The following is a 26,906-nucleotide window of genomic DNA, read 5'->3' as shown; positions in this document are numbered from 1 at the left end:
GTATGATATGTTTCCTTTGATTTTATTTAACATTTGGGCTCTAGGAAACACTGTTGAAAACAATCTAATTATACCTAGAGAAACTTCCTAGGCACAAAACAATAAACTTGTGCTGCCAACTTAGATATCTGTAAACTTCAGATAATCTGATTAGTAAAAGACACTTGAGGTCTTCATTAAATGATAGTTATATGTCTTCTTATTTCTTGTTACAGACAGACTTTGAAAAGGATGTAGACATTGCTTGTCGATCAGGTAAGCATATTTAGATTTTGAAAATCTAATCAGTAGGGATGTTAAATCATTTCTATAGATTTTAATTTTAAAGAAAATACTGTGGTTTACACATTACATATTGTTCTGTGAAAGGGCTGTATATGTAAAGCAGCCCCCAAATGCCAAAGGAGCTGAGAAACCAAAGAACGAGGCAGGAAAATCCAGTTGTTGGTTAAAGGGAGGATATTAGGGAACTTACAAACAGGAGTGTAGTCTTGGGCAGCAGCAAGACAGGTAGATCCCCACACAGTTACTCTTCAGACACAGGGTTTATATACCATAGGGAAAGGGGATACATGCTGTATAGACAATTGAAGGCAACCCTCCAGAATAGGCAAGAGTGCTATGAGCCTCATAGCCTATAATTTGTACAATAACATCAAGGTTGTTTTGATCTAAAGGCAGAATTTGTAATGAGTACATGTTCTTACATTAGGTACAGTAAATAAAGTAAGAATCAGAAGGCATTCATAGGACTGGGGTTATTCAGAAGTCAAAATGGTGGATTAACATTCAAGATGGAGTCACTTTTGTCTCCATATTTATGTGTATGAATACACAGAATCTTTAAAATGGAAGGATTGTAGTAACAGAAGTGTGTTTGTGGAGGAAGAAGGCGGGGGGGGGGAGAGAGAGAGAGAGAGAGAGAGAGAGAGAGAGAACGAACAAGAGAAATGAGAGAAAAACTAAGAATGGTTCTTTGGAAACACCATGACAGCAGAAAAACTTTCACATGGAGACATAAGATTTCCATTCCACCAAGTAATGGTTTTTGAATGTAAGGCCAGTCAATTTAACCTCTCTGTGCCTCTATTTTATCATGTATGGAATATGGGTTATTGTAAAGATGAAATTGCATTGTCTGTATGTGTGTTAAGGTTGTTGTAGTTTTAATTTTACAAAGAATCAAGAGAAACTCTGCAGCACGTCCTGTTTAGAGGGCTTGTATGCCATAATTTCCCAGCCAGTGGCTAAATTCTCACCAGAGTAGATGGCTCAATAGTTTTAAAGGAAACTATATGTTCAGTTTTGAGGGATAGTTCCAATTGTTGGAATATGGTCCTACGTAGGAACAGAATATGCCTCATTTTACCTTTTATTTGTTGATCTTGCTGCTGCCTTTTAAAACAACAGTGGGTATCTACTTCATCTAAATATCCAACTGCCTTAAAGCAATTATCATTTAGCCCAATCCAAGTATTTTGTCTTCATATTAAACAAGTCTTATTTCATCATTCATTTCTTGTAGCATTCTCTGAGGCACGATACCCAAGGTAGCCTCCAATTTATCAATAATTTTAAATTATGGTGCCCAAATATATACATGTTCACCCAGCATTTATCACAGTGGGCTCTTTATTTGTATTAATGTTATACACATTTGTGTATGATTTCTATTTCAGTACTAGTATCAACTTACTTGAAATTCCTAAGACTTTTTGTAGGAGTTGTCAGGGCTTCCCCAGTCTATTATGTAAAGGTTTTGTTTTTGGTATGTTTTCCTTGAAAAAGAAATTTGGCCTTTGCATTTATGTCTATTTGCTATTATTTTACTAATTTCAGGTTAGCATACTATCCATTTCCTTTGTTTGGTGACTAAAAGTTTGATAAGAATACTTTCTAAGTCTTCATTCAACTGTAGTTAAAAGAGTTGAATGTCATGAAACCTAGCAGAGAAACCTGCTATATTCAGTAAGGTACCCCCTATCTGCCAGCAGACTTCCTCTACATGGAGTTTTCAGATTCAACTCAAAACCATTAAACATCTGTGCAGAGTCTCAGATCTTGTCATGATCACAAGAATATGAGAGACTAATCCCATATTCTCATTCCTGGATTTAATCTAAATACTGTATGTAGAGTATGGTCATAGCAGAGCAGTAAGGTAACTATCATGATTTGGCAACCCATAGTGGACCAGAGCTGGGCATTAGAAATCACCATTTCCTGTTGAAAATCTAACAAAATATTGCCAGGACGCAGTCTCACTAGTACTTGGTTTCCAGAATTGATCATTTTCCTTTTTTGGATAATTGATACAATATTGTCACTTTGCTCCATCCACCTGCCATAATTTCTCAAAAATCACTAGCCATGGTGCCAATTTCCACATCTGTGTTCCAATATGGAATGTGATTTGTCTGGGTTTAGAAGCTTAAATTTATTTACAATGAATAAGTATTCATTTAACTCCTAATCTTTCACCTTCAGTGTTGTTTTTTTCAGCCTCATTTGGTATACTCATTACACTTCTCCTTGAAAGAGAAGCAGTGTAAGAGCAGACAGTTTTGTCTCTCCTTTAACAGCTGTAACATTAAACCAGTGGTTGTCAAAGAGTGGTCCCTAGACCATCAATGTTAGCATCACCTGAGAACTTATTAGCAATGTACATTTTGAGGCCCTAACCCAGGGTCTGAAACTGGAGGTTGGGGTATAGGAACTAGTTATAAGCCATCCAGATAATTTTGATGCATGCTAAAATTTAAGTACCACTGTATTAGACCATCCTCCTTAAGCTGTGATCTCATCTCTGCAGTATTTATCTTGTTCTCCTTCATTAAGTTACAGATTTTTCCGGGCCTCATTGTATGCTGGGATTTAGCATCCCTAATACAGGCCAGTACCATTATTTTATTAGCAAATAATTTTTCTAATGTTTTCTTTTTCTGTTTTCATCTGTTATTGGTGCCCTTTTCGGTTGAGCCCATTAGGAGCTTTCTTCTCAGTTTATCTAGAGATGTCTGCCTATGTTGAAGCATATTCATGAACTCTGAATAATCTTTCTTTATAATGAGGTGAAATTCACTTCCCTACATGGCAACGTTTCTATCTGATCATGCCAAATATTCAGTTGCTTTATATTTTGTTTGGAGTTTGTGTTTCACTACTTGATTAATTTCTCTCAAAAGTCCCATCACTTTAACATCATGCTTTCATGTGTAGGCGGTATGATTTGTTGATGCTGTATATTCAAAACTTGGATATACATTTTAAGTAACTCTAAGAGGCAGGCATTTCTCTCATACAGAGCAGCTACTACTGCGTAAGAAGAATTATCTTTCCTTACATATTATGTGTGTATATATATAATATAAATTTTCAGCAAACACAGCTGTATCACTTGATTAAAATGCGTTCGCTATAACTATAAATCATATTAAATTTGTACAAAGCTTAATGTATCTTGTACAAATTTAAATTATAAAGTCAATACACAGTGCCAATGCTTCCTTTATAGTTTGTAAATAAAAGTTTAAAGTTATTTATATATATATATATATTTTTTTTTTTTTTTTAATTATACTTTAAGTTCTAGGGTACATGTGCATAACGTGCAGGTTTGTTACATATGTATACATGTGCCATGTTGGTGTGCTGCACCCATCAACTCGTCAGCACCCATCAATTCATCATTTATATCAGGTATAACTCCCCAATGCAATCCCTCCCCCCTCCCCCCTCCCCATGAGAGGCCCCATTGTGTGATGTTCCCCTTCCCGAGTCCAAGTGAGCTCATTGTTCAGTTCCCACCTATGAGTGAGAACATGCGGTGTTTGGTTTTCTCTTCTTGTGATAGTTTGCTAAGAATGATGGTTTCCAGCTGCATCCATGTCCCTACAAAGGACACAAACTCATCCTTTTTGATGGCTGCATAGTATTCCATGGTGTATATGTGCCACATTTTCTTAATCCAGTCTGTCACTGATGGACATTTGGGTTGATTCCAAGTCTTTGCTATTGTGAATAGTGCCGCAATAAACATACGTGTGCATGTGTCTTTGTAGTAGCATAATTTATAATCCTTTGGGTATATACCCAGTAGTGGGATGGCTGGGTCATATGGTACATCTAGTTCTAGATCCTTGAGGAATCGCCATACTGTTTTCCATAATGGTTGAACTAGTTTACAATCCCACCAACAGTGTAAAAGTGTTCCTATTTCTCCACATCCTCTCCAACACCTATTGTTTCCTGATTTTTTAATGATTGCCATTCTAACTGGTGTGAGATGGTATGTCATTGTGGTTTTGATTTGCATTTCTCTGATGGCAAGTGATGATGAGCATTTTTTCATGTGTCTGTTGGCTGTATGAATGTCTTCTTTTGAGAAATGTCTGTTCATATCCTTTCCCCACTTTTGGATGGGGTTGTTTGTTTTTTTCTTGTATATTTGTTTGAGTTCTTTGTAGATTCTGGAAATTAGCCCTTTGTCAGATGAGTAGATTGCAAAAATTTTCTCCCATTCTGTAGGTTGCCTGTTCACTCTGATGGTAGTTTCTTTTGCTGTGCAGAAGCTCTTTAGTTTAATGAGATCCCATTTGTCAATTTTGGCTTTTGCTGCCGTTGCTTTTGGTGTTTTAGACATGAAGTCCTTGCCCATGCCTATGTCCTGAATGGTACTACCTAGATTTTCTTCTAGGGTTTTTATGGTATTAGGTCTAACATTTAAGTCTCTAATCCATCTTGAATTAATCTTCGTATAAGGAGTAAGGAAAGGATCCAGTTTCAGCTTTCTACTTATGGCTAGCCAATTTTCCCAGCACCATTTATTAAATAGGGAATCCTTTCCCCATTTCTTGTTTTTGTCAGGTTTGTCAAAGATCAGATGGTTGTAGATGTGTGGCATTATTTCTGAAGGCTCCGTTCTGTTCCATTGGTCTATATCTCTGTTTTGGTACCAGTACCATGCTGTTTTGGTTACTGTAGCCTTGTAATATAGTTTGAAGTCAGGTAGCGTGACGCCTCCGGCTCTGTCCTTTTGACTTAGGATTGTCTTGGCAATGCGGGCTCTTTTTTGGTTCCATATGAACTTTAAAGCAGTTTTTTCCAATTCGGTGAAGAAACTCATTGGTAGCTTGATGGGGATGGCATTGAATCTATAAATAACCTTGGGCAGTATGGCCATTTTCACGATATTGATTCTTCCTATCCATGAGCATGGTATGTTCTTCCATTTGTTTGTGTCCTCTTTGATTTCACTGAGCAGTGGTTTGTAGTTCTCCTTGAAGAGGTCCTTTACATCCCTTGTAAGTTGGATTCCTAGGTATTTGATTCTCTTTGAAGCAATTGTGAATGGAAGTTCATTCCTGATTTGGCTCTCTGCTTGTCTGTTACTGGTGTATAAGAATGCTTGTGATTTTTGCACATTAATTTTGTATCCTGAGACTTTGCTGAAGTTGCTTATCAGCTTAAGAAGATTTTGGGCTGAGACGATGGGGTTTTCTAAATACACAATCATGTCATCTGCAAACAGGGACAATTTGACTTCTTCTTTTCCTAACTGAATACCCTTGATTTCTTTCTCTTGCCTGATTGCCCTAGCCAGAACTTCCAACACTATGTTGAATAGGAGTGGTGAGAGAGGGCATCCCTGTCTTGTGCCAGTTTTCAAAGGGAATTTTTCCAGTTTTTGCCCATTCACTATGATATTAGCTGTGGGTTTGTCATAAATAGCTCTTATTATTTTGAGGTACGTTCCATCAATACCGAATTTGTTGAGCGTTTTTAGCATGAAGGGCTGTTGAATTTTGTCAAAAGCCTTTTCTGCATCTATTGAGATAATCATGTGGTTCTTGTCTTTGGTTCTGTTGATATGCTGGATTACGTTGATTGATTTGCGAATGTTGAACCAGCCTTGCATCCCAGGGATGAAGCCCACTTGATCATGGTGGATAAGCTTTTTGATGTGCTGCTGAATCCGGTTTGCCAGTATTTTATTGAGGATTTTTGCATCGATGTTCATCAGGGAGATGGGTCTAAAATTCTCTTTTTTTGTTGTGTCTCTGCCAGGCTTTGGTATCAGGATGATGTTGGCCTCATAAAATGAGTTAGGGAGGATTCCCTCTTTTTCTATTGATTGGAATAGTTTCAGAAGGAATGGTACCAGCTCCTCCTTGTACCTCTGGTAGAATTCAGCCGTGAATCCATCTGGTCCTGGGCTTTTTTTGGTGGGTAGGCTATTAATTGTTGCCTCAATTTCAGAGGCTGCTATTGGTCTATTCAGGGATTCAACTTCTTCCTGGTTTAGTCTTGGAAGAGTGTACGTGTCCAGGAAATTATCCATTTCTTCTAGATTTTCTAGTTGATTTGCGTAGAGGTGTTTATAGTATTCTCTGATGGTAGTTTGTATTTCTGTGGGGTCGGTGGTGATATCCCCTTTATCATTTTTTATTGCGTCTATTTGATTCCTCTCTCTTTTCTTCTTTATTAGCCTTGCTAGCGGTCGGTCAATTTTGTTGATCTTTTCAAAAAACCAACTCCTGGATTCATTGATTTTTTGGAGGGTTTTTTGTGTCTCTATCTCCTTCAGTTCTGCTCTGATCTTAGTTATTTCTTGCCTTCTGCTAGCTTTTGAATGTGTTTGCTCTTGCCTCTCTAGTTCTTTTAATTGTGATGTTAGAGTGTCAATTTTAGATCTTTCCTGCTTTCTCTTGTGGGCACTTAGTGCTATAAATTTCCCTCTACACACTGCTTTAAATGTGTCCCAGAGATTCTGGTATGTTGTATCTTTGTTCTCATTGGATTCAAAGAACATCTTTATTTCTGCTTTCATTTCGTTATGTACCCAGTAGTCATTCAGGAGCAGGTTGTTCAGTTTCCATGTAGTTGAGCGGTTTTCATTGAGTTTCTTAGTCCTGAGTTCTAGTTTGATTGCACTGTGGTCAGAGAGACAGTTTGTTATAATTTCTGTTCTTTTACATTTGCTGAGGAGTGCTTTACTTCCAATTATGTGGTCAATTTTGGAATAAGTGTGATGTGGTGCTGAGAAGAATGTATATTCTGTTGACTTGGGGTGGAGAGTTCTATAGATGTCTATTAGGTCCGCTTGGTGCAGAGATGAGTTCAATTCCTGGATATCCTTGTTAACTTTCTGTCTCGTTGATCTGTCTAATGTTGCCAGTGGGGTGTTGAAGTCTCCCATTATTATTGTATGGGAGTCTAAGTCTCTTTGTAAGTCCCTAAGGACTTGCTTTATGAATCTGTGTGCTTCTGTATTGGGTGCATATATATTTAAGATAATTAGCTCTTCCTGATGAATTGATCCCTTTACCATTATGTAGTGGCCTTCTTTGTCTCTTTTGATCTTTGATGGTTTAAAGTCTGTTTTATCAGAGACTAGGATTGCAACCCCTGCTTTTTTATGTTCTCCATTTGCTTGGTAGATCTTCCTCCATCCCTTTATTTTGAGCCTATGTATGTCTCTGCATGTGAGATGGGTCTCCTGAAGACAGCAGACTGATGGGTCTTGACTCTTTATCCAGTTTGCCAGTCTGTGTCTTTTAATTGGAGCATTTAGTCCATTTACATTTAAGGTTAATATTGTTATGTGTGATCTTGATCCTGCCATTATGATATTAACTGGTTATTTTGCTCATTAGTTGATGCAGTTTCTTCCTAGGCTCGATGGTCTTTACATTTTGGCATGTTTTTGCAATGGCTGGTACCGGTTGTTCCTTTCCATGTTTAGGGCTTCCTTCAGGGTCTCTTGTAAGGCAGGCCTGGTGGTGACAAAATCTCTAAGCATTTGCTTATCTGTAAAGAATTTTATTTCTCCTTCACTGATGAAACTTAGTTTGGCTGGATATGAAATTCTGGGTTTAAAATTCTTTTCTTTAAGAACGTTGAATATTGGCCCCCACTCTCTTCTGGCTTGTAGAGTTTCTGCCGAGAGATCTGCTGTCAGTCTGATGGGCTTCCCTTTGTGGGTAACCCGACCTTTCTCTCTGGCTGCCCTTAAGATTTTTTCCTTCATTTCAACTTTGGTGAATCTGGCAATTATGTGTCTTGGAGTTGCTCTTCTGGAGGAGTATCTTTGTGGCGTTCTCTGTATTTCCTGAATTTGAATGTTGGCCTGCCCTGCTAGGTTGGGGAAGTTCTCCTGGATGATATCCTGTAGAGTGTTTTCCAATTTGGTGCCATTTTCCCCCTCACTTTCAGGCACCCCAATCAGACGTAGATTTGGTCTTTTTACATAATCCCATACTTCTTGCAGGCTTTGTTCATTTCTTTCTCTTCTTTTTTCTTTTGGTTTCTCTTCTTGCTTCATTTCATTCATTTGATCCTCCATCGCTGATACTCTTTCTTCCAGCTGATCAAGTCGGTTACTGAAGCTTGTGCATTTGTCACGTATTTCTCGTGTCATGGTTTTCATCTCTGTCATTTCGTTTATGACCTTCTCTGCATTAATTAGTCTAGCTGTCAATTCTTCCACTCTTTTTTCAAGATTTTTAGTTTCTTTGCGCTGGGTACGTAATTCCTCCTTTAGCTCTGAGAGGTTTGATGGACTGAAGCCTTCTTCTCTCATCTCATCAAAATCATTCTCTGACCAGCTTTGATCCGTTGCTGGCGATGGGCTGTGCTCCTTTGCAGGAGGAGATGCGCTCTTATTTTTTGAATTTCCAGCTTTTCTGCCCTGCTTTTTCCCCATCTTTGTGGTTTTATCTGTCGCTGGTCTTTGATGATGGTGACGTACTGATGGGGTTTTGATATAGGTGTCCTTCCTGTTTGATAGTTTTCCTTCTGACAGTCAGGACCCTCAGCTATAGGTCTGTTGGAGATTGCTTGAGGTCCACTCCAGACCCTGTTTGCCTGGGTATCAGCAGCAGAGGTTGCAGAAGATAGAATATTGCTGAACAGCGAGTGCACCTGTCTGATTCTTGCTTTGGAAGCTTCCTCTCAGGGGTGTACTCCACCCTGTGAGGTGTGGGGTGTCAGACTGCCCCTAGTGGGGGATGTCTCCCAGTTAGGCTACTCAGGGGTCAGTGACCCACTTGAGTAGGCAGACTGCCCCTTCTCAGATCTCAACCTCCGTGTTGGGAGATCCACTGCTCTCTTCAAAGCTGTCAGACAGAGTCGTTCGCGTTTCACAGGCTTCTGCTCCTTTAGCTGAGCCCTGTCCCCAGAGGCGCAGTCTACAGAGACAGGCAGGTTTCCTTGAGCTGCTGTGAGCTCCACCCAGTTCGAGCTTCCCAGCGGCTTTATTTACCTACTTAAGCCTCAGCGATGGCGGGCGCCCCTCCCCCAGCCTCGCTGCTGCCTTGCCGTTAGATTGCCGCAGACTGCTGTGTTAGCAAGGAGAGAGGCTCCATGGGCGTGGGACCCTCCCGGCCAGGTGTGGGATATAATCTCCGGTGTGCCGGTGTTACAGCGCAGTATTGGGGCGGGAGTTACCCAATTTTCCAGGTGTTGTGTGTCTCAGTTCCCCTGGCTAGGAAAAGGGACTCCCTTCCCCCTCGCGCTTCCCAGGTGAGGCGATGCCTCGCCCTGCTTCAGCTCTCACTGGTCGGGCTGCAGCAGCTGACCAGCACCGATTGTCCGGCACTCCCGAGTGAGATGACCCCAGTACCTCAGTTGAAAATGGAGAAATCACCGGTCTTCTGTGTCGCTCGCGCTGGGAGATGGAGACTGAAGCTGTTCCTATTCGGCCATCTTGCTCCGCCCAGTTATTTATATATTTTAATGAAATAAGATAGGTTCCCATAACTCATGTTTAAATTTTACTGCTATAAATTTTGGAATTATTTCTATATACAATTAAGGGTTAGAAGTGTCCCTCACTGAATTTGGAGTTTTTTTTAAAGTATTTATTTACAGTATCAATAAATCATTACAATATCATTAAATTTAGCATACTTTGCCCCTTAGTATTGTCATGTATCATTACTCCTGGAAATTAGAAGTCATTATTGATCTATTATTTTTAGAGGTTTGGAAAAAACTTTTTAAAGCTGAATTTTTCTACTTTTTATGATGTATAACAGTTAAATACACAAAAAGGCACAACCAGATTGTTAATTTTAAAAAAGATGTAAATTTAACATGATTTTTACTGCCTAAGATAAAGAGACAATAATACAATAACTAGATACAGTATGTTTCAAGATAACAGATATTACATCAATGATTCATGTTTTGAAATAATTTTAAAGTCTTGTTTCTATGTAACAGGGAAAGACATTTATAATCTGTTTTTCAACCTCTGCTGTAATGCATAATAATTATGATTCTATTTGAAAACTGGATAATAATAGAAAAAAATCAGTATATCTGAAACTTTTTATGAGGAGACAATAAACCAGATTTTTACAGTCATCTATGCCTAATGAAATTTTAAATGATGATTGCTCTACTTTGTAGGTAGGTTAACACCAGATGTGCATGTTGAACCAACTTCACACAGTGCTATTCTGTATGCTTTCAATTCCTAAGTTACAATAATAAGTCTTCAGAATTTTATTCATTTGTATCCTCAAAACTGACAATTGTTCATAACTAAGCATGCTTTGTGTTATTCTGCCCTGTTATCCCCAGAACGTGTCTTTCTTTTTATACAGAGGCAAAAAGAGGAAAAAAAAAAACCAAATATATTTTAATAAAGAATTATTTACTCTTTTGTTGATTGTTTTTGTTTGGTTTGGTGTGCATTTTTGTTTTGTTCATTTTCATACTACAAGTTATCATAAATTTTTTTCTCCTAAATCATTATTTTTAGGCTTAAAGTAGAACAAAAATTTTGGAGGTTCATAAAGTTTTTTTTTCTTAAACTCAGTTGGCAGTTTTCATATTCTCATAGGGGCGTTCCAGCATATAGATTAATTTTTACATTTTCTTTCTTCTATATAAAACTGAATATGATAAATACTTTTGAATATTGTATCCACCTTGACCATATGGACTTCAATGAAAAAATCCTCATTAATTTTCAATATGCATCATTTTTGGAGGGATTTCTGATCCGGTAGGATGAAGTTCCCATTAATTATCCCTTCAAGAAGCATTTTAATGAGCATAACTTCTAGAACAGTTTAGAGGGAAAGTCATTAAGAAAAAAATCAAATTTGTATGAAAATATTCATAATTTTACAAAAATCCTTTGGAGCAGATTGATGGAGAAAACTTCTCTGGTAATCTCCTATTTCCCTGGAAAGTTATTTGGAGTTGTTTAAGGACAGAGTACTAAGATTTTTGAAAGCCCATTAATCAGCTTTCAGATATGCTTTAGCTATGGGCTCCCTGAGCTCTATGAGAGCATAACAGAATCAGTAAAGAGTGATTGAGTAATCTCTGGACCATGTACAAACAAATTGATATGTATATTTTTAAATAACATATCTATCAAATAATATATATTTAATAACAAGAAAATTGTTTAGTAGAAAGAGAGACAACATAATATAATAATGAAAAATAAACACACATTAACTCTCTTTCTTCAACTTTTACATTCCTACTCACAGTTCTTCATAAGGATATTGGTCCTTGCCGAGCAGCCACAATAACAGGAACACTCTCTAGGATTTCTCTAAATGATGATGAAGAAGAAAAGGGAACAAACCCTGAAGGGCTAAGCTATTCAACATTGCCTGGAAATGTCATTTCCAAAGTCATCATCCAGCAACCCACAGGTCTGCACATGCCCATGAGTATGAATGAGCTTAGCAATCCATGTTTGAAAAAAGAAAATAGTGAATTGCGGAGAACTGTGTACTTATGTACGGATGATAATTTGAGAGGGGCTGACATGGACATAGTCCACCCTCAAGAAAGAATGATGGAAAGTGACTATATTGTGATGCCCAGAAGTTCTGTAAATAACCAACCTTCAATGAAAGAAGAAAGCAAAATGAATATTGGCATGGAAACCTTGCCGCATGAAAGGCTATTGCACTACAAAGTAAACCCTGAATTCAATATGAATCCCCCTGTAATGGACCAGTTCAATATGAACTTAGAGCAACATCTCGCACCCCAGGAACATATGCAGAACTTGCCCTTTGAACCTCGCACAGCTGTGAAGAATTTCATGGCCTCTGAGTTGGATGATAATGCAGGACTATCAAGAAGTGAAACTGGATCAACGATATCAATGAGTTCTTTAGAGGTGAGCCACAGAAGATTAAATTTTTCCTTGATAGTTGAAACGTGAATAGATATAGATAGAGATATTGATTGATTGGTTGATTGACTGATGTGACACTGGTGTTGGAAGAGAAAATTCACATCCACTTTTGCAGTTATGTATCATGAAAATTTCTGGCTATTGAGATTCAGTCGCAATTCAGGGTTTTCTCAGTAGTGCATTATAATCCCCTTATTCAAGATAATATTTAAAAAAGAAACTATTATATTTAAAAAGATACTAATCAGTCATAATTCTGTCATCATGGGAACTAAGTTAGGCACTCATAAAAAATAAAATAAAATAAATAAAAAGCAGAGGATTCTTCTGATGTTTCTCAGGTACCACAGGTCCTTTTGGTGCATAGTGTCTACATGGCATTACACACTTAAACTGAGATCTATACTTCCTGTGTAATAGTAACTGTTAAAAATTACAAAATTGGAACATTTCTCTAAATGTTAAAAATTACAAAATTGGAACATTTCTCTAAATGTTTTACCATTATACTGAAAAACGAATTATTATTACAGTATATCAGTATTATTTAGAGTAAATATTTTGCTCTTAACTTACAGAATAATGACCATTAAAATTTTTGTCTTAGACTGTGAATTGTCAGGAAGAATATAATCTGAGCATACTAACAGTCAGGATTCTGAGGTCCAACAACATGGCCTTTTTGCTTTCATAAGGCCACCAAAAGTAAATAGTAAGCTCGTCACAACTTTCCTGCTTATACAGTGAAAAATAGCTGTAAACCTGCAGTTGATATATATATATTCATATATGATACAATACATGCATACTTTTATACGTATTGCCAATTGTTTTAGTATAATAGATTATTACATAAAACACCATCTACACAAAAGCACTATAATTAGTTGCCTGCCCTTTCCATCAGAATTATGCTGATAATTGTATGTTCAAGTGTCCAAAAGTTCCCAGAGGCAATTGTTTCATGCTTCTCCCCAAAGCCATACCTTCCACTAGGTCAAAATGAAAAGGTGTTCTGAGAGGCTTAAAAAATGTGATGAATAGGGTAATTTTCAGGGTTTTCCCAGCTGGATTGAGAAAATTCCAGACAATGAACGGTAATGTGAATAGAATCTAAGATAAGTCCCCAAGTTTTGGATCAACCTCAAACTGAATAAGGCTTGTAGGTCAGAATCATTCTTCAGAACCAAAGGCATAGATAGGGGTAATGAAGCCAAGTTCAACTCCAGGGTGACTGGAGCTCCCTTCTGAACAAAAATATTACATCCCCCTGAATTAGCAGAATAGCTGCAGTTTCCTTATTTGTAACTTGCATATCCCAGAGACTACCAGGTTTGTAATAATGACCACATAAGGACAAACCACAAAATATGTATGCAAAAATCACAAAAGTTTTTAAAAGGATTTTCAGTAAGTGTGCATATAATAACATAACATTATAAGTAATCATAATGACTATGTGGAAGTTTTCTGTTTAGTATGGCTCTTTTAAATGTGTTAAAGGGGGTTGAATGGAATTGCATGAAAATATTTTGGTTGTTACAAAAATGTTTTACATCTAAAAGCCTGAAAACTTTGCTGGATTGATATTGTACAGGTTATCTGTGCTTGAACAATAGACTGTATTTCCAAGAACTTCTTTGTTCAGTTTGTAATTTTTCCAAATTTCCTTATCCTTATTATTAAGTGTATTATATATAACTGTGATTCAGCCAAAAGATCTGCATTTAAATGACTTAGAGATCACAAAACTTACATCTTGAAAAGTAAGGAAATTCAGAATTCAGAATGAAAATTTGGTTCTTCATTTTCATTCTTTAAATGAATTCAATAGTAATTGCTTAGGGTGATGATTTTATGAGATAGCAGAAAGAGAATATATAGATGTGGGAATGAATAATAAAAATTAACATTTATATAGCATCTTTCATTAGCAGATCCTCAAATCATTTTAAAAACAAGAATTAATCTTCACAACACCTCCATGCAATGGATAAGTTGTTATCATCCTCAAAGTAGAGTCATTTGTTCAAGGTTATAGAGCAAGTTCATAGCAAATCTAGGAATAGAATCTTTCTGTCCTGATCAATTTTATGCCATCTAGAAGAGACAGTAATGAGCCTGAATATTAGCATGAAGGTAACTTTAAAGTTCTTTCTAATCCTTGACAGGCATTTAGTCTTATGATGAATAAAGACATGAAATGGGTAAAGCCCTTGTCCTTTAAGTGTATAACTATCACATTTTGGAAATGGGGTTGTGTTCATGAAGATAAAGTTTTTGATCTGGCTTTCTTCTTGAGCAGCATGATGCATTGTCAAGTAGAATTATCAGCTCTGCTAGATTGTATATGCTGGGTTAACTGGTGAGGGAGATGGTATTCTGACAATAATAAAGGAAAAGCAGAAAAATGACCTCAGTATCTACATAGAGAGTGGGATCAACAGTAGTCAGGAGGTGTCTTGAGTCTTAGAAGATAATGTTAAGGTGAAAATGGTAAATCATGTGGATCACATGAGGCCGAAGCAATAGAACAATTTAATGCTTTTCTCCCTCTAAGTAAGAAGGAAGATTAAAGCCATAGGGAACATCCAGCCTCGGCAGCTGGCACAGCAGAGAATGGCCAAGATCCTCAGGATTCTTTCAAGGATATAATATAAAGATGCTCATATTTTACCTCCAGAGGAATCCGTTTTCACAAACTGCCAGCATGGAAAGTGCTGAAGGAAGAAACAGAAGAGGGTAAAACAGAAAATGTGGGAATTAAGAATAAAAAAATAAAAAATAATATTCTCATAACGTGGAGAGATATGTTCTCTTTCTAACTGTAGTCATTCCCAAATGAACTTGTTAAGCAATTCTGAAAACTTTAGCTATAGAGCAGCCACAATTATGGGAATAATTGCAATACTAATATAGTAGAATAGAATGTGATAGAAAGTGCAAAAGAGGGGAAACAAGAGTTGAGGGAGGAAAAAAGAAAGCCAAAAAAGACTCGAGTGGGTGAGTGGGTGGAAGTATTTGTTCAAATAAGCAAGAAGCAACAAAGAAAGAAGGAGGCTCCCCAACCCTGAAGTCAGTGGCAGCACAAAAGCTTCCAGCCTTCATGGGAGTTTGTTCAGCTAACCCCCAATTAGTGGGTATAAAAAGTTTAATAAATTCATGAAGTTTCTTGGCATTAAAAACATATCTAGATTTTCTTTGAGCCTAATAGTACCTTGTTGCTTTCCTTCTGCTGATATGTTCTCTTTCTAACTGTAGTCATTCCCCAATGAACTTGTTAAGCAATTCTGAAAACTTTAGATATAGAGCTGCCACAATTATGGAATAATTGCAATACTAATATAGTAAGATTTTTCACAACAATGGCTGCAGCTCTAAATATCCTGTAACTGCTTTGCTTAAGATTAAGAAGAATGATATTGTCATCAACACTTTAGTCATTTACCTTCAATTAATGAACAAAATGTGATGAATACATGATGTATACATAGAGCAAAGCAACAGCAACAACAAAAAACACACTAAGATTTTGCTTTTGAGCAAGAGGGGACAAAAGAGGTATCATGGTTCTCAAGCACTTGAGGACTATAAAATCTAATTTAAACCTTGGATTGTTCTATTTATTTATTTCCTGAAAAATTATAGTTGTAATATTGTATGGAGACAGGTCAGTATTTGTTCTGAATCATTGAAGCTGTGGCATTACTGTAGCAGGTTGTAGATGTTAGATTTAAATAATAAGCAGTTTTTCACCCAAGAGTCTTTCCAACTTATGTGCACATCTTGAACATGTTAAGCACATGGTCCATTCTTCACTCTTTTCCTTGTATCATTCAAGGTTAATTCAAGTTCTTGAGTCACTGGCTTTTGGCTGGGTTCTGTCAACAGAAAGCACTGGTGAGAGAGTAGAGGCTGAGGAAAAGAGGGAAACCTGGGATCTTTCTCCCTTACTCTGTATGCTTTTGGGAGCACCTTGTATGTCTGGTGTACTTCCCACATGCTTCCAGCATATGCCAGGTGCTGCAACCCATGGGCTTAAGTCACTCTGCCCTCTCCTTTTATCTGTCCAGCCTAGGAGGTATACTGACCTCTTCTGCTAATCCCTCGGTTACTGCATGGTCCCCTATGTGCTGTCTCAGTTCTTCTATCATTTGAATTTTTGTAGACCATCTTGCTGAAATGTAAACACCTTAAGTGGTTTCTGTTGTTCTTGCCTTAATTTTTCTTACCAATAAAAAACTTAATAACTTATAAGAGTTAGATAGTACATTACAAAACTGTTATCCAAAATAGAAGGTCTTGTTGCTCTAGCTTGTCTATTTGTGTATAAGCTTACCTCTATGTCGGAAACCAAATAAGTCTGTCTCAATTTGTAATGGCCAGAAAGAGACACCATTCTAGGCTAAATTTTTATACGTCGGTTTTTCTCTGGACATGAATGATAGAATTCTCAGCATAATGGTTTTTAAAGGTAAAATATTTTAGCAATAATATCACATTACAGGTGCCTCCCTTACTGCTGTTGTGAGGCTCAAATTAGATAATGTACATGAAAAACCTTTGAAATTGTAAGAAGCACTTTAGATGTAAGATTATGTTATTATTATGTCATTATCGTTATGCCCTGAATTTCTGCAAAGAAGCTTGAATGCTGAGTTAAATCAATATTCAGAATATTAGACAAAATGTTATGGCCTCGCTTAGGAACTAGGGCACTCTGTCACTAACAGAAACCATTATAAAATTGACCATGTGCAGAAACAACTTTTTTTTAATATTTTTTTCTCATGTAAGTCTGATGAAAGGAAGACTTGCCATTTTTTACTGTTTTGCTTTTACTCCTGGATTACAGAATTTTGTCTCTCTTGCAGGCATACAAACAAAATTAGCTTGAATAGAAGTCATTTAAAAAAATTAATTATTCTCAGATATCATTTCCACCGCTATTTTTAATGGATTTGCTACCAGAGCTTTCTCCTTACAAGTAGGTTTATTGCTCACTTTATAATAGAAATTTTAATGGCAGTCATATTGCCATTCATTAGTCAGTGGAATTTATTACTTGCCCTGAATCTTCTAGTGTCTTGTCCAGCTTAATTTGCAGGAACAAAAACAATGAAGTATTCCTTTTGAGAAATTATTCATCATTCGACAAGACTTAGATGTGGAGAAATGCCTCTATGCATACATTCACTAAGTATTCCTTTGAGTACCTTCATACTGTTGTACATTTTCTCACTTTTAAATCATCGTAAAGAATTTCTCCTTTCTATTAGTGATAGGCCTGCCTTCCTGCAAATTGTCTTGATTCTCTTAGCTGTCAGTTGACCTACTCATAATGGTTTTCGTTGTGTTTAGTCTACTTGCTTAAACAAATTCTCTCAGAGTATGCCCAAGAAAAGCAACAACAACAAAACAAAAATAGAAAGTCACGTTCTTTTGAATACCTTTGGCTGTTATCATGCAGCTCCTTTAATCATTTGCCAATAATTTTGTGAATGTCTCCTATTGTGCCATACCCTCTGCTAGATGCTGTGGATATAAATGTAATCAAGATAGAAATGGATCTTGCCCCTATGGAGAATACACCCTATGGAAGAGACAGACAATTAACCATTAAAGCAATTAATGACATAGTGTGCAGTACTGGGTAATAACTATGGAATGAAAGGGAGAGACTTCTTTAGATAAGGTGGTCTGGGAAGCATCTGAAAGTATCATTTACTGTAAGAAATAAAATTGAGAAGTAATGTGGCTTGCAAGGAGCTGAGGGAACTTTTCAGGCAAAAGAAACTGTAAGTGCAGTGATCCTGAGGTAGAAAAGAGTTTTAGCATATTCTCATAAGATCAGAATACCTGTGAAGCTAATGTTGAACTCCTTAAGATGAAGTTAAAATGGCAAGGAGAGACCAGACTTTGCAGAGTCTTGTAAAGCAATGGAAGCAAATGAGGACTGTTAAGCAAAAGATTGTCACAATGATTTTTCCATGCATTCATCTATCCATCTATCCATTCATCCATAACTTTGGTTGTTTAGAAAGTAAAGGATTAGAAGCCAGAGGTTTTAGGAGAGGAGACAGAACAGAAAGTTGGATGACAGTCAGAAAGCTACTGAAGTAATCCAGACAAGAGATAACAGTTTCTTTGACCATGGAGGTGAAAGTGGAGATAGAAAACAGTGGGCAGAACAAGATGTATTTCAGAGACAGAACAGATGGCACATGCTGGTGGATTGAATGTGGAAGACAAGGGACAGAAAGGAAGGAAGGGTGACTCCTAAGTCTCTGGCTTGACCGACTAGAAATCCAGCATTTTCTATCATGGGAAAGGCAGGAGGAATAAAGGATGTTTGGAACTTAAAAGATGGTATTCTAAATCATGGGAGTGAATTATGATATCCAGAAGAGAATAAGAGAAAGAAGAGAACCCAGGAACTCAACATTTAGAAGGCAAGGATGTGAGAGCGCCAACAAAGGGGACTTCAGCATAAGCTGCAGCAAGTAAGAGGAGGAAAAATAAAAAGACTGAGAGTTCATGAGTGTTTTAATGAGGAAATGATTAACTTTCAAAAGCTTCTGAGTGTCCAATAAGATGGACAGAAAATTGACCTTGGAATTTGACCAGATGGAGCTCATCAGAGACAGGCAGCAAGAAGAATTTTAATGGAATATTGAGAATAGAATACAAGTTGGGATGAGTTCTAAGTGGGAAATTAAGAAGAGGAAGCAGTATAGAAATTAGGAAGAGGAAACAGCATAGAAGGATTCCATTACCTACTATGAGAAAAAAGATTATTTACATTAGGTTATTTGGAAAATTGGAATATAGGTACAGAGGGATTTGTATCTTCATAAAATAATTCAATATCACCTATCTCTGGCTTATATTAAATTTACATGAAGCATTTTTAAAAGTTATCAGATTATCAGAAAAATTGTTATGACTTGACCACTTTTCTCAGTTGGTTCTTAATTTAAAACATACATAACCATTATTTCTAACCACTTTATTCTCTGGAATTAATATTTTAGAGAGCTCAGAAAGACATTTGAATAAACATGCAAGTCAGGGTTTCAATAAACTTCAGTACTTTGAAAGACTTTCCAATACGCTGTTTGTATACCAAGGGTGGAAACAGACCAAAACCGAACAGAATTGAATGTTCTTTTTCTTTCTTTACCCCATCAATTTCCCAATGCCCCATGCCCCTTTTAGATAAACTAAGGCTGGAATGGGGCTCATGCCTGTAATCTCAGCACTTTGAGAGACCAAGGCAGGTGGATCGCTTGAGCCCAGGAGTTCGACATCATTCTAGGCAACAAGACAAAATCTTATCTCTACAAAAATTAAAAAACTTAGCCAGGTGTTGTGGCACATGTTTATAGTCCCAGCTACTAGGAGGGCTGAGGTGGAGGGATCACTTGAGCCCTGAATGTTGAGGCTGCAGTGAGCTGTGATCGTGCCACTGAACCCCGGCCTAGGTGACAGAGCAAGACTATTTCAAAAAAAAAAAGGAGAGAGTCATGTCTGGAGGTGGAGAAGTCTCCTACTCTTTGTTATTATATCATTGCTTATAAATGATTGCGTATTAGTTTCTAAGTTATTTTACTCAACACAGATATTTTCTCAAATATGTAAATATCAAATTGCTAGTTTTTTTTTTTTTTTTTTTTTTTTTTTTTTTCTCCTTCAAAATGCAATTGACAAGGAAAAGTTAATCTGCTTGACCTTGCTTTCTGCTTAGAAAGTCAGACTTGGACTGACTGGGTCATCTATTGTTATTTTTGCTGAGTCTGGTAACAATTAGCAAAACATCACAGGCATTTTTGCTGTAACATAGCACTCTTATATTACTGAGAAGGCAGCAAGAGATAGTAAATAAAATGCTGGGCTTGGAGTCAGAAGTCCTGAGTTTGGAGCCCAACTCATTTGCTTACCACACAGGTGAAGTGGGCAAGTCATTTTAACTCCACTGACCTTCAATTTTTCTTATTCATAACATAAGGAAAATAAATAATATTTTATTCGACCATCCCACAGGTGGGTAGCATGTGCAAATGTGGAAGTGCTATATAAACAACAAAAGGTTGAAACACTTGGTCAGTATTGTGGAAACCTGAATAACATTACACACATTTTTAACTCACTTGGACTGTAAAAATCTGTCATTTTTTCCCCCACTCTCCAATTTTTAAGGCTCTGCTGCTTTATTTTGCATCCACTCCAAATTCCACCACCATCTTTAGGTTCTTTTGATTAAAATCTGTTTGTTTGATTTGTTCATTCCTTAGTCTAATCCTTCAAGACTGCCAGTTATGCTACACCTTATATTAGAATTTAATTTTAATAAAATTAAATAGGAGAGAGTCTACTTATTTGAGTGTATCCATTTTCCTTCCCTATTTCACATTGACATACCTGCTCTCAGAAACAGAATCTATCTCTGGTGATCTTGTAGGTTCCTGTCTTTTGCTCTTGCTTCTAAATCTTTTTCATAAGATTTCACTATTTAAGTTTCAAATAAAATGCAAAGCTCGTGAGTAATGTTTTATAATTATTGCTTAAAACTGTTTCCAGCCTTAAATTTTGCTGTATTAAGAAAGAATCTTGCTTAATGTATACTGACAAAAATGTCCTGCTTAGTCACAGTGCCAAGAAAGCAAGGTATACAAGAGCAGAATTGAAGCACTGACATTTAGTCTAGCATATTGCAGCAAAGTGTGGTGCAGTACACTGGAGCCTGGTTTTCACACAGCACAGTTAGATAACAATAGTGGTGTGGAGACTGCAAAAGAGGACGAGGCTCAATGCTTTCACAAATACTTTTCTCCTTCCTGGATGTCACCACGGCAAGGCTGAGATGCTGATGGAGACAAGAAGAAAGTGAGATCAACATGCTGAGTTTTCATTTAATAAAACAGTCTCCTTTTAGCCCTCTCCTTGATTGTGCTTAAAGACTGCATTTTCAGTCTTAAACAGCTTCACTGAAATAAAATTATTTCAGGAAATTTTCACTTAAAACATGAAACTTTGCTTTTGGCATGTCCCCTTTTGTCTACTGAAACATGGTTTGGGGATTAGGTATACAGTGAAGTTCTGATTTTGTCATGACAATTTTAACTGTAGCTGCGGAAATTTCATCACAGTTTTCAAGAAACTACATTAATGCTTCTTTTCTGTCTCTCCTAATGTTCAACAGTTAAAATGCAGACTAGAGTCTCCTACCTATCTTGGGTATGATTTCCTATTAAATTATCGAAGTTTGTAGGTTTTGGGACGGGAGCATGGGAAAAATGAAACAAAACTTTCCCAAAGGTTTATATATTTTTCCAACTACCTGAATATTGCATACTTTAATTGTTTGTTAATTCTCCTTGTTTCATTCCCTCTCTCATCAAAAAAATTCCACATTTTAAAAATCCATACTAAAAGTTTGCTAAGAATACTTTATACTAATATCATGAAAATCATATCACATGAATTGTATTAATTTCATTTTAATCCTGTCTTCTGGTTGTATCAGTCTTCATTATTTTATTAATGCATTTTATCTATAACTAGATTTCAGAAACTGTGTAACAAAGATGGAGCCATAGAGAAACACTGTGAGACATTTACATGTACATCTACATTTTACTGGGGTGTGGAATAGTTTGTTTTGCTGAACTAGAACAAATACATTAGTTCCTCAGGACTAGCGATGAGGACTTTTCTGTCATGGAGGACTATCAAATTACAAGAAATATGTGGGTGAGACTTATGAAGAACTTTGGAACTTAGAGGATTGGGTAGAATTTGGTAGAAATTAAAACTAGAGGTAACTAGACAATTTTTCCTATACAACTTTTAATCTTGTTTGTCTGTAGTTTTGCTGTAGTAAGCCTAAAGTCTCTTTCAAGATTGAAATGTCTGAGTTTTCATAGGAACAATTTCTCCTTACTAAAAATTAGGGTTAAGAGGTCAAAATGAGAAATATTCTGTATTTTTATATTCTTCAATTTTAAAAGAAGTTCAAAGTGAAAACATGAAATTGTGAACAGAATATTTTGAAATCATAAAATTTTTCATGATTCATGAAAATTTCATAGTATTTTACATTTTTCCTTATGTGAAGGAAATATGTATAAAACAAGCAGAATTATCTTTAATGAAAATGATGATTTTTCATTTTGTTTGAGTGACTAAACATAACTTTATTGGTTTTTTTCCTTCTTTTTAAAAATATATCTTACAGAGAAGAAAATCACGATATTCAGACCTTGACTTTGAGGTAAGTTTATATGAATTATTTTAGAATTTTAATTATTTGAATTCAAAATTGATATATAATTACTTAAAGATTAGGACTCTATGCAGCCATGTAAGGATATTATGTACTAATTTAATTAAATAAGTCAAACATTTTAATTAAAATTTATCTTATATAGCATGAAATTTTTAAACTTGGAATTACTTTAAGTATATGCTAAACTGAGATTTTCTGAACAAGTGAGGAATCTGTTTTATACATACTAAGATAAGTGAACAATTTATGTTAGGAGCTGAACCTGGTTGATTCAGTTTGTATGGAGGGGGAATGTCAGCTTCCTGATTTTTATATTTAAAGCAATTTTTTTGGTTTTACTTCAGTGACTACCTGAAGAGATCCTGTGAACATGCTTAGGCTGGTTAGCTAGGCTTTCTCTGAAAATTACTTGTTTCATCTTCTGATTCCTGCTATTTAGGTTCTCTGTGGTACATTCAGATGCTTTTTTTTCGACAGAAACTATTGATTCCATGTGCTCCTGTGTTTAGTAAATGCCTTTTCACAGATACAAACAAGATGAAAATTTCCATTTTTCAATTTACATTGAATTTATATTGATGCTATAATACTGTTACTGCAAACTACTGAAATCATAACGTCTGAGGAGGTTATGCTAAACACAAAATTAATGATGTTTAAGCATCATATAAAATGTACTTATGTATGTTGATAATTGAATATGATTCACAGTCTGCTAACATAATTGGATACAATACATTACATATTCCTCCAGTATATTTGCACCCTTGTGATACATACATAGAACTCAATACTCTTAATTGATACTCCTAAAATTATAGAAGCCTCCCAGGACATGCTAACTACTCCTAGTTCAGTCATTTCATTTATTTAGATGAATTTTGTAGCTCTACAATGTACATCATGTGTCAAAACTAAGACTTGTTTTTATTTACTGCAATGGTCAACAATGGTTTTACCCTGAATGGAGTCCAAGGATAACTGGTTCTTTTCAGTAACATTTCAGACTACAAGATACAAAGTAATGATAAGGAATCTTTTATCTATTATTAAATAGAAAGTTTTAATACTGATGCAGCCTCACTGTAGTAACTTAGCACTGAATATATATTTTATTGCATCCAAAGTTTTTAGCATAAAGGTATCAAGAATATAAATTTGAATAGATAATATTCAGCAATCTTTGCCTTTAGATTATTTAGTGCCTTTCAAGAACAGATATTTTATGGCTTTTTAATATTAATTCTTCAGGTAGCCAAAAATAGAGAATAGGACAGTATATATATTCTTGTCTAAAAGCAATAAATTGTTATGTTAGTATAAAAGAGAGGAGGAAGGAATTAACCCACCTAGGCATCAGTGGCAAAATATAGTAAAAAAAAAAAAAACTAGATCTAAATTTAAGCCTCAATTCAACCAACCTAAGTTATATAATCACAAACACTGAAAAGAAATCTAATCATACTGTGTCACTTGGAGCATTAGAAAAACTGTTCTTTTTTCATCTATTCTCTATGGCAACTGGTAGCAGATTCCTTAAGCTTATACTTATTTCTATGCTTAGTATTCCACCCTTAAAACCATGTTGTTAATAAAACATTTCCTGATAAAGAAGAGAAATTGCAACACGAGAACCCCAGACATGTCTTTAGCTCTTGAATTGCTATAATCACTGCATGTTTACTATAGGTGTCAAAATTTGGTGGGGGCAGGTGGGAACTTTGAGACATTACTTTTACCCTACAAATTGTTTGGAGCTATTTCCCTTAGTTTTATGTGCTGTAGCAGTTATGTGGCCGATATTTCATGGATTGTGTTTAGAAAACTTATTGCCAGATATAAATGCTAATGAATTGTAATACAGTCTATTTATATTTTGTGGGTGGTTCTTGAGGGAAAGTCCAGCTTGTCCCCTTCTTAATTCAGGCTAGATTAATTAAATTTTTATCAAGCTCTCTGATCCTCCTGCTCCCCCTGCAAGCTTTATCATACAATGGCCAGCTTAAACATTTTGCCACTGACAGACTGCCTCTTGGACTTCTGAAAGCATCTTTGTTTCAGGCTTTAAGCCTAACACACTCCCCAGAGTCTACACACTATGATAATATTCTGCCAACTCATATATCCCTAAAACTCTTATGGGTAGTTAATGTCATACCAGGGAAATAGCCCTTTCATGCAGCCAGTCTCCAGAACAGCATTGCATTTCTGGATTCTTGCTTTCTGGAAAGTATACAGAAAATACTGTAGTGATATTCTTGTGTTCTGTAACCAAATGCCTTATTGAATTGTATGCCCAGTTCCAGAGATCCTAGTACCTAATAAGCATTCATGAATTATTTTTTAAAATGGTGAAAAAATTGAATTACTTTTCCATCCAGTTTGCTTTAACAAAATGTTATTGGACACTGTACCCGAGTTAAGGCAGAGACTAGCATAAAAAATGGACGACAATGGAAGAGACATTTCAAAGATAGCCACACTGAATTTCAAAGATATCCACATTAGATATAACTCAAGGAGATAGAAAAATGGCAGGTAGAAATTCTAGGAGGAGGAAAAGGCATGTAGGTTGGCTAATCTGTGGTATTCTTAAGAAACAACAAGTAAGTCAAAATTTACCTAAGCAGAGGTCTATGGAAGAAGAGACTAAAGTGAGTAATTTAGAAACCATGCCTTGTACTCCAGGAGGGATTTTTATTTAATTTGCTACTAAAAGCTGCTAAGCTTTTTCTATTATATTTTGTTTGCTTGTTGTTGCTGTTTCAGTGCAGAATGATTTGCTATACTCTGGGTTTTAAAAAGATGAGTATGTCAGTAACAGGGAGGATAGACTGTATAGCAGGGTGAAAGGAGAAGCAGAAATACCAGTTAGGATTGGCTAATGTGGTAAGTAATGAAAGTCCACTTCCTGGAGGTGGTAGGAAGAGAAAGCAATGAGAAGACTCTGCAGAGGCAGAATCTGTGGAATTTGGTCCTTAACTGAACATAGGGTGAAAGGGTGAGAGAGCAGAAAAAAGAAGACTCTCCAGTTCTGAGCCTGGGTGTCTGCTAGTACCAGTAACAGAACTAGGGAAATCAAGAAGACATCTAGTCAGGGTGAGTTCCATTTTAATATTTTAGAATAAAGGTTCCTAATACGATGTTAAAACAGACAATTAGGTAAGTTGTTCTAATTGTCTGTCTTGTGTCGAGATTTGGGCTCTAAGAATTCCCAGAAACACAATTGCAGGCATTCATTCTGAAACACTAATAGATAACAGTATCCATTCTATGTTAAAAATATATGGATAGAGAAGTATCCATGAAACCGGGTCTCTACTGAAAATACAAAAATTAACTGGGCATGGTGGTGCATGCCTGTAATCCCAGCTACTTGGGAGGCTGAGGCAGGAGAATCAATTGAACCCAGGAGATGCAGGTTGCAGTGAACCAAGATCACGCCACTGCACTTCAGCCTGGACAACAAAGTGAAACCCAATCTCAAAAAAAGTAAAAACAAACAAGCAACAATAACAAAAAAAACTGGTATCCATATACTTGTCATATAGTCATTTTTTTTAATCTTCACTTCCAAAAATGCAGAGATAAAAATTTTCAGTTTTTCATGAACAGTATATAGCTTTTTTTTTTTTTTTTTTCTTAAGACAGACGCTGGCTTTGTTATTCACACTGCAGTGCAGTGGTGCAATCTTGGCTCGTTGCAACCTCTGCCTCCTGGGTTCAAGGAATCCTCTCACATCAGCCTCCTAATAGCTGGGATCACACACCTGTGCTACCATGCTTGGCTAATTTATGTTTTGTTTTGTTTTTTTTAGAGATGGGGTCTTACCGTGTTGCCTAGGTCAGTCTCAAACTCCAGGGCTCATGTGATTCCCTTGCCTCAGCCTCCCAAAATACTGGGATTATAAGCATGATCTACTGTGCCTGGCCTATGTAACCTTTTAAAAACATTTTAGGATGTTTCTTTGAGTTTCTAATGAGCTCCATACCTCCACTATTTTCATACTTCTCAAACTGGGAGACAGTGATGGTGGACAGAAGGCAAAAGAAGACACAGACCCAGGGTAATCACAAATCCCCATTTTCATGGGGACTTGATTTTTTACAAGGAGATTTGGGTGATAATAGCGAAGAAAGATATCATTTATATTAATTCAATATCACTATAAACACAGCTAAATTGTGACATAAAAATCAAAATATATTTTGATTTCTAAGTATAAGGCATAAAATTTCAAAGAAATGTCTTGTTCATAGCAGACTTCTTCCTGCTGTGTCCCTGAGCCCCAGCAGTAAGGGCACTCCATTAGGCAATCTGGGTACTTTTAGAGGAAAAGTTTGAGCAATTTAGTCCTAGACAATAGCCATCTTTTTATATATATATATTACTAAATTTAAACTGTTGCAAAATTATGTATTTACAACAAGGACACTCAGGAT

At 36.3% G+C, this 26,906-nt stretch overlaps 1 protein-coding gene across 2 annotated transcripts in view; it reads left to right on the top strand.

The window, feature by feature from the left end:
* ADGRB3 (adhesion G protein-coupled receptor B3) overlaps positions 1–26,906 on the top strand; it is a 765,428-nt gene that overhangs the window by 723,497 nt on the left and 15,025 nt on the right. For both annotated transcript variants that reach the window (XM_023230291.2, XM_023230292.1), the window contains 3 exons: positions 216–255; positions 11,514–12,157; positions 22,413–22,448. In XM_023230291.2, the coding sequence (XP_023086059.1) occupies positions 216–255; positions 11,514–12,157; positions 22,413–22,448 (720 nt within the window). The remainder of the gene's footprint in view (positions 1–215; positions 256–11,513; positions 12,158–22,412; positions 22,449–26,906) is intronic.

The sequence above is a fragment of the Piliocolobus tephrosceles genome, chromosome 5 (assembly GCF_002776525.5).
Source record: "Piliocolobus tephrosceles isolate RC106 chromosome 5, ASM277652v3, whole genome shotgun sequence".
Classification (NCBI taxonomy): domain Eukaryota; kingdom Metazoa; phylum Chordata; class Mammalia; order Primates; family Cercopithecidae; genus Piliocolobus; species Piliocolobus tephrosceles.
The sequence above is the reverse complement of the archived record's forward strand: the minus strand, read 5'-3'. Positions and strand labels throughout refer to the sequence as shown.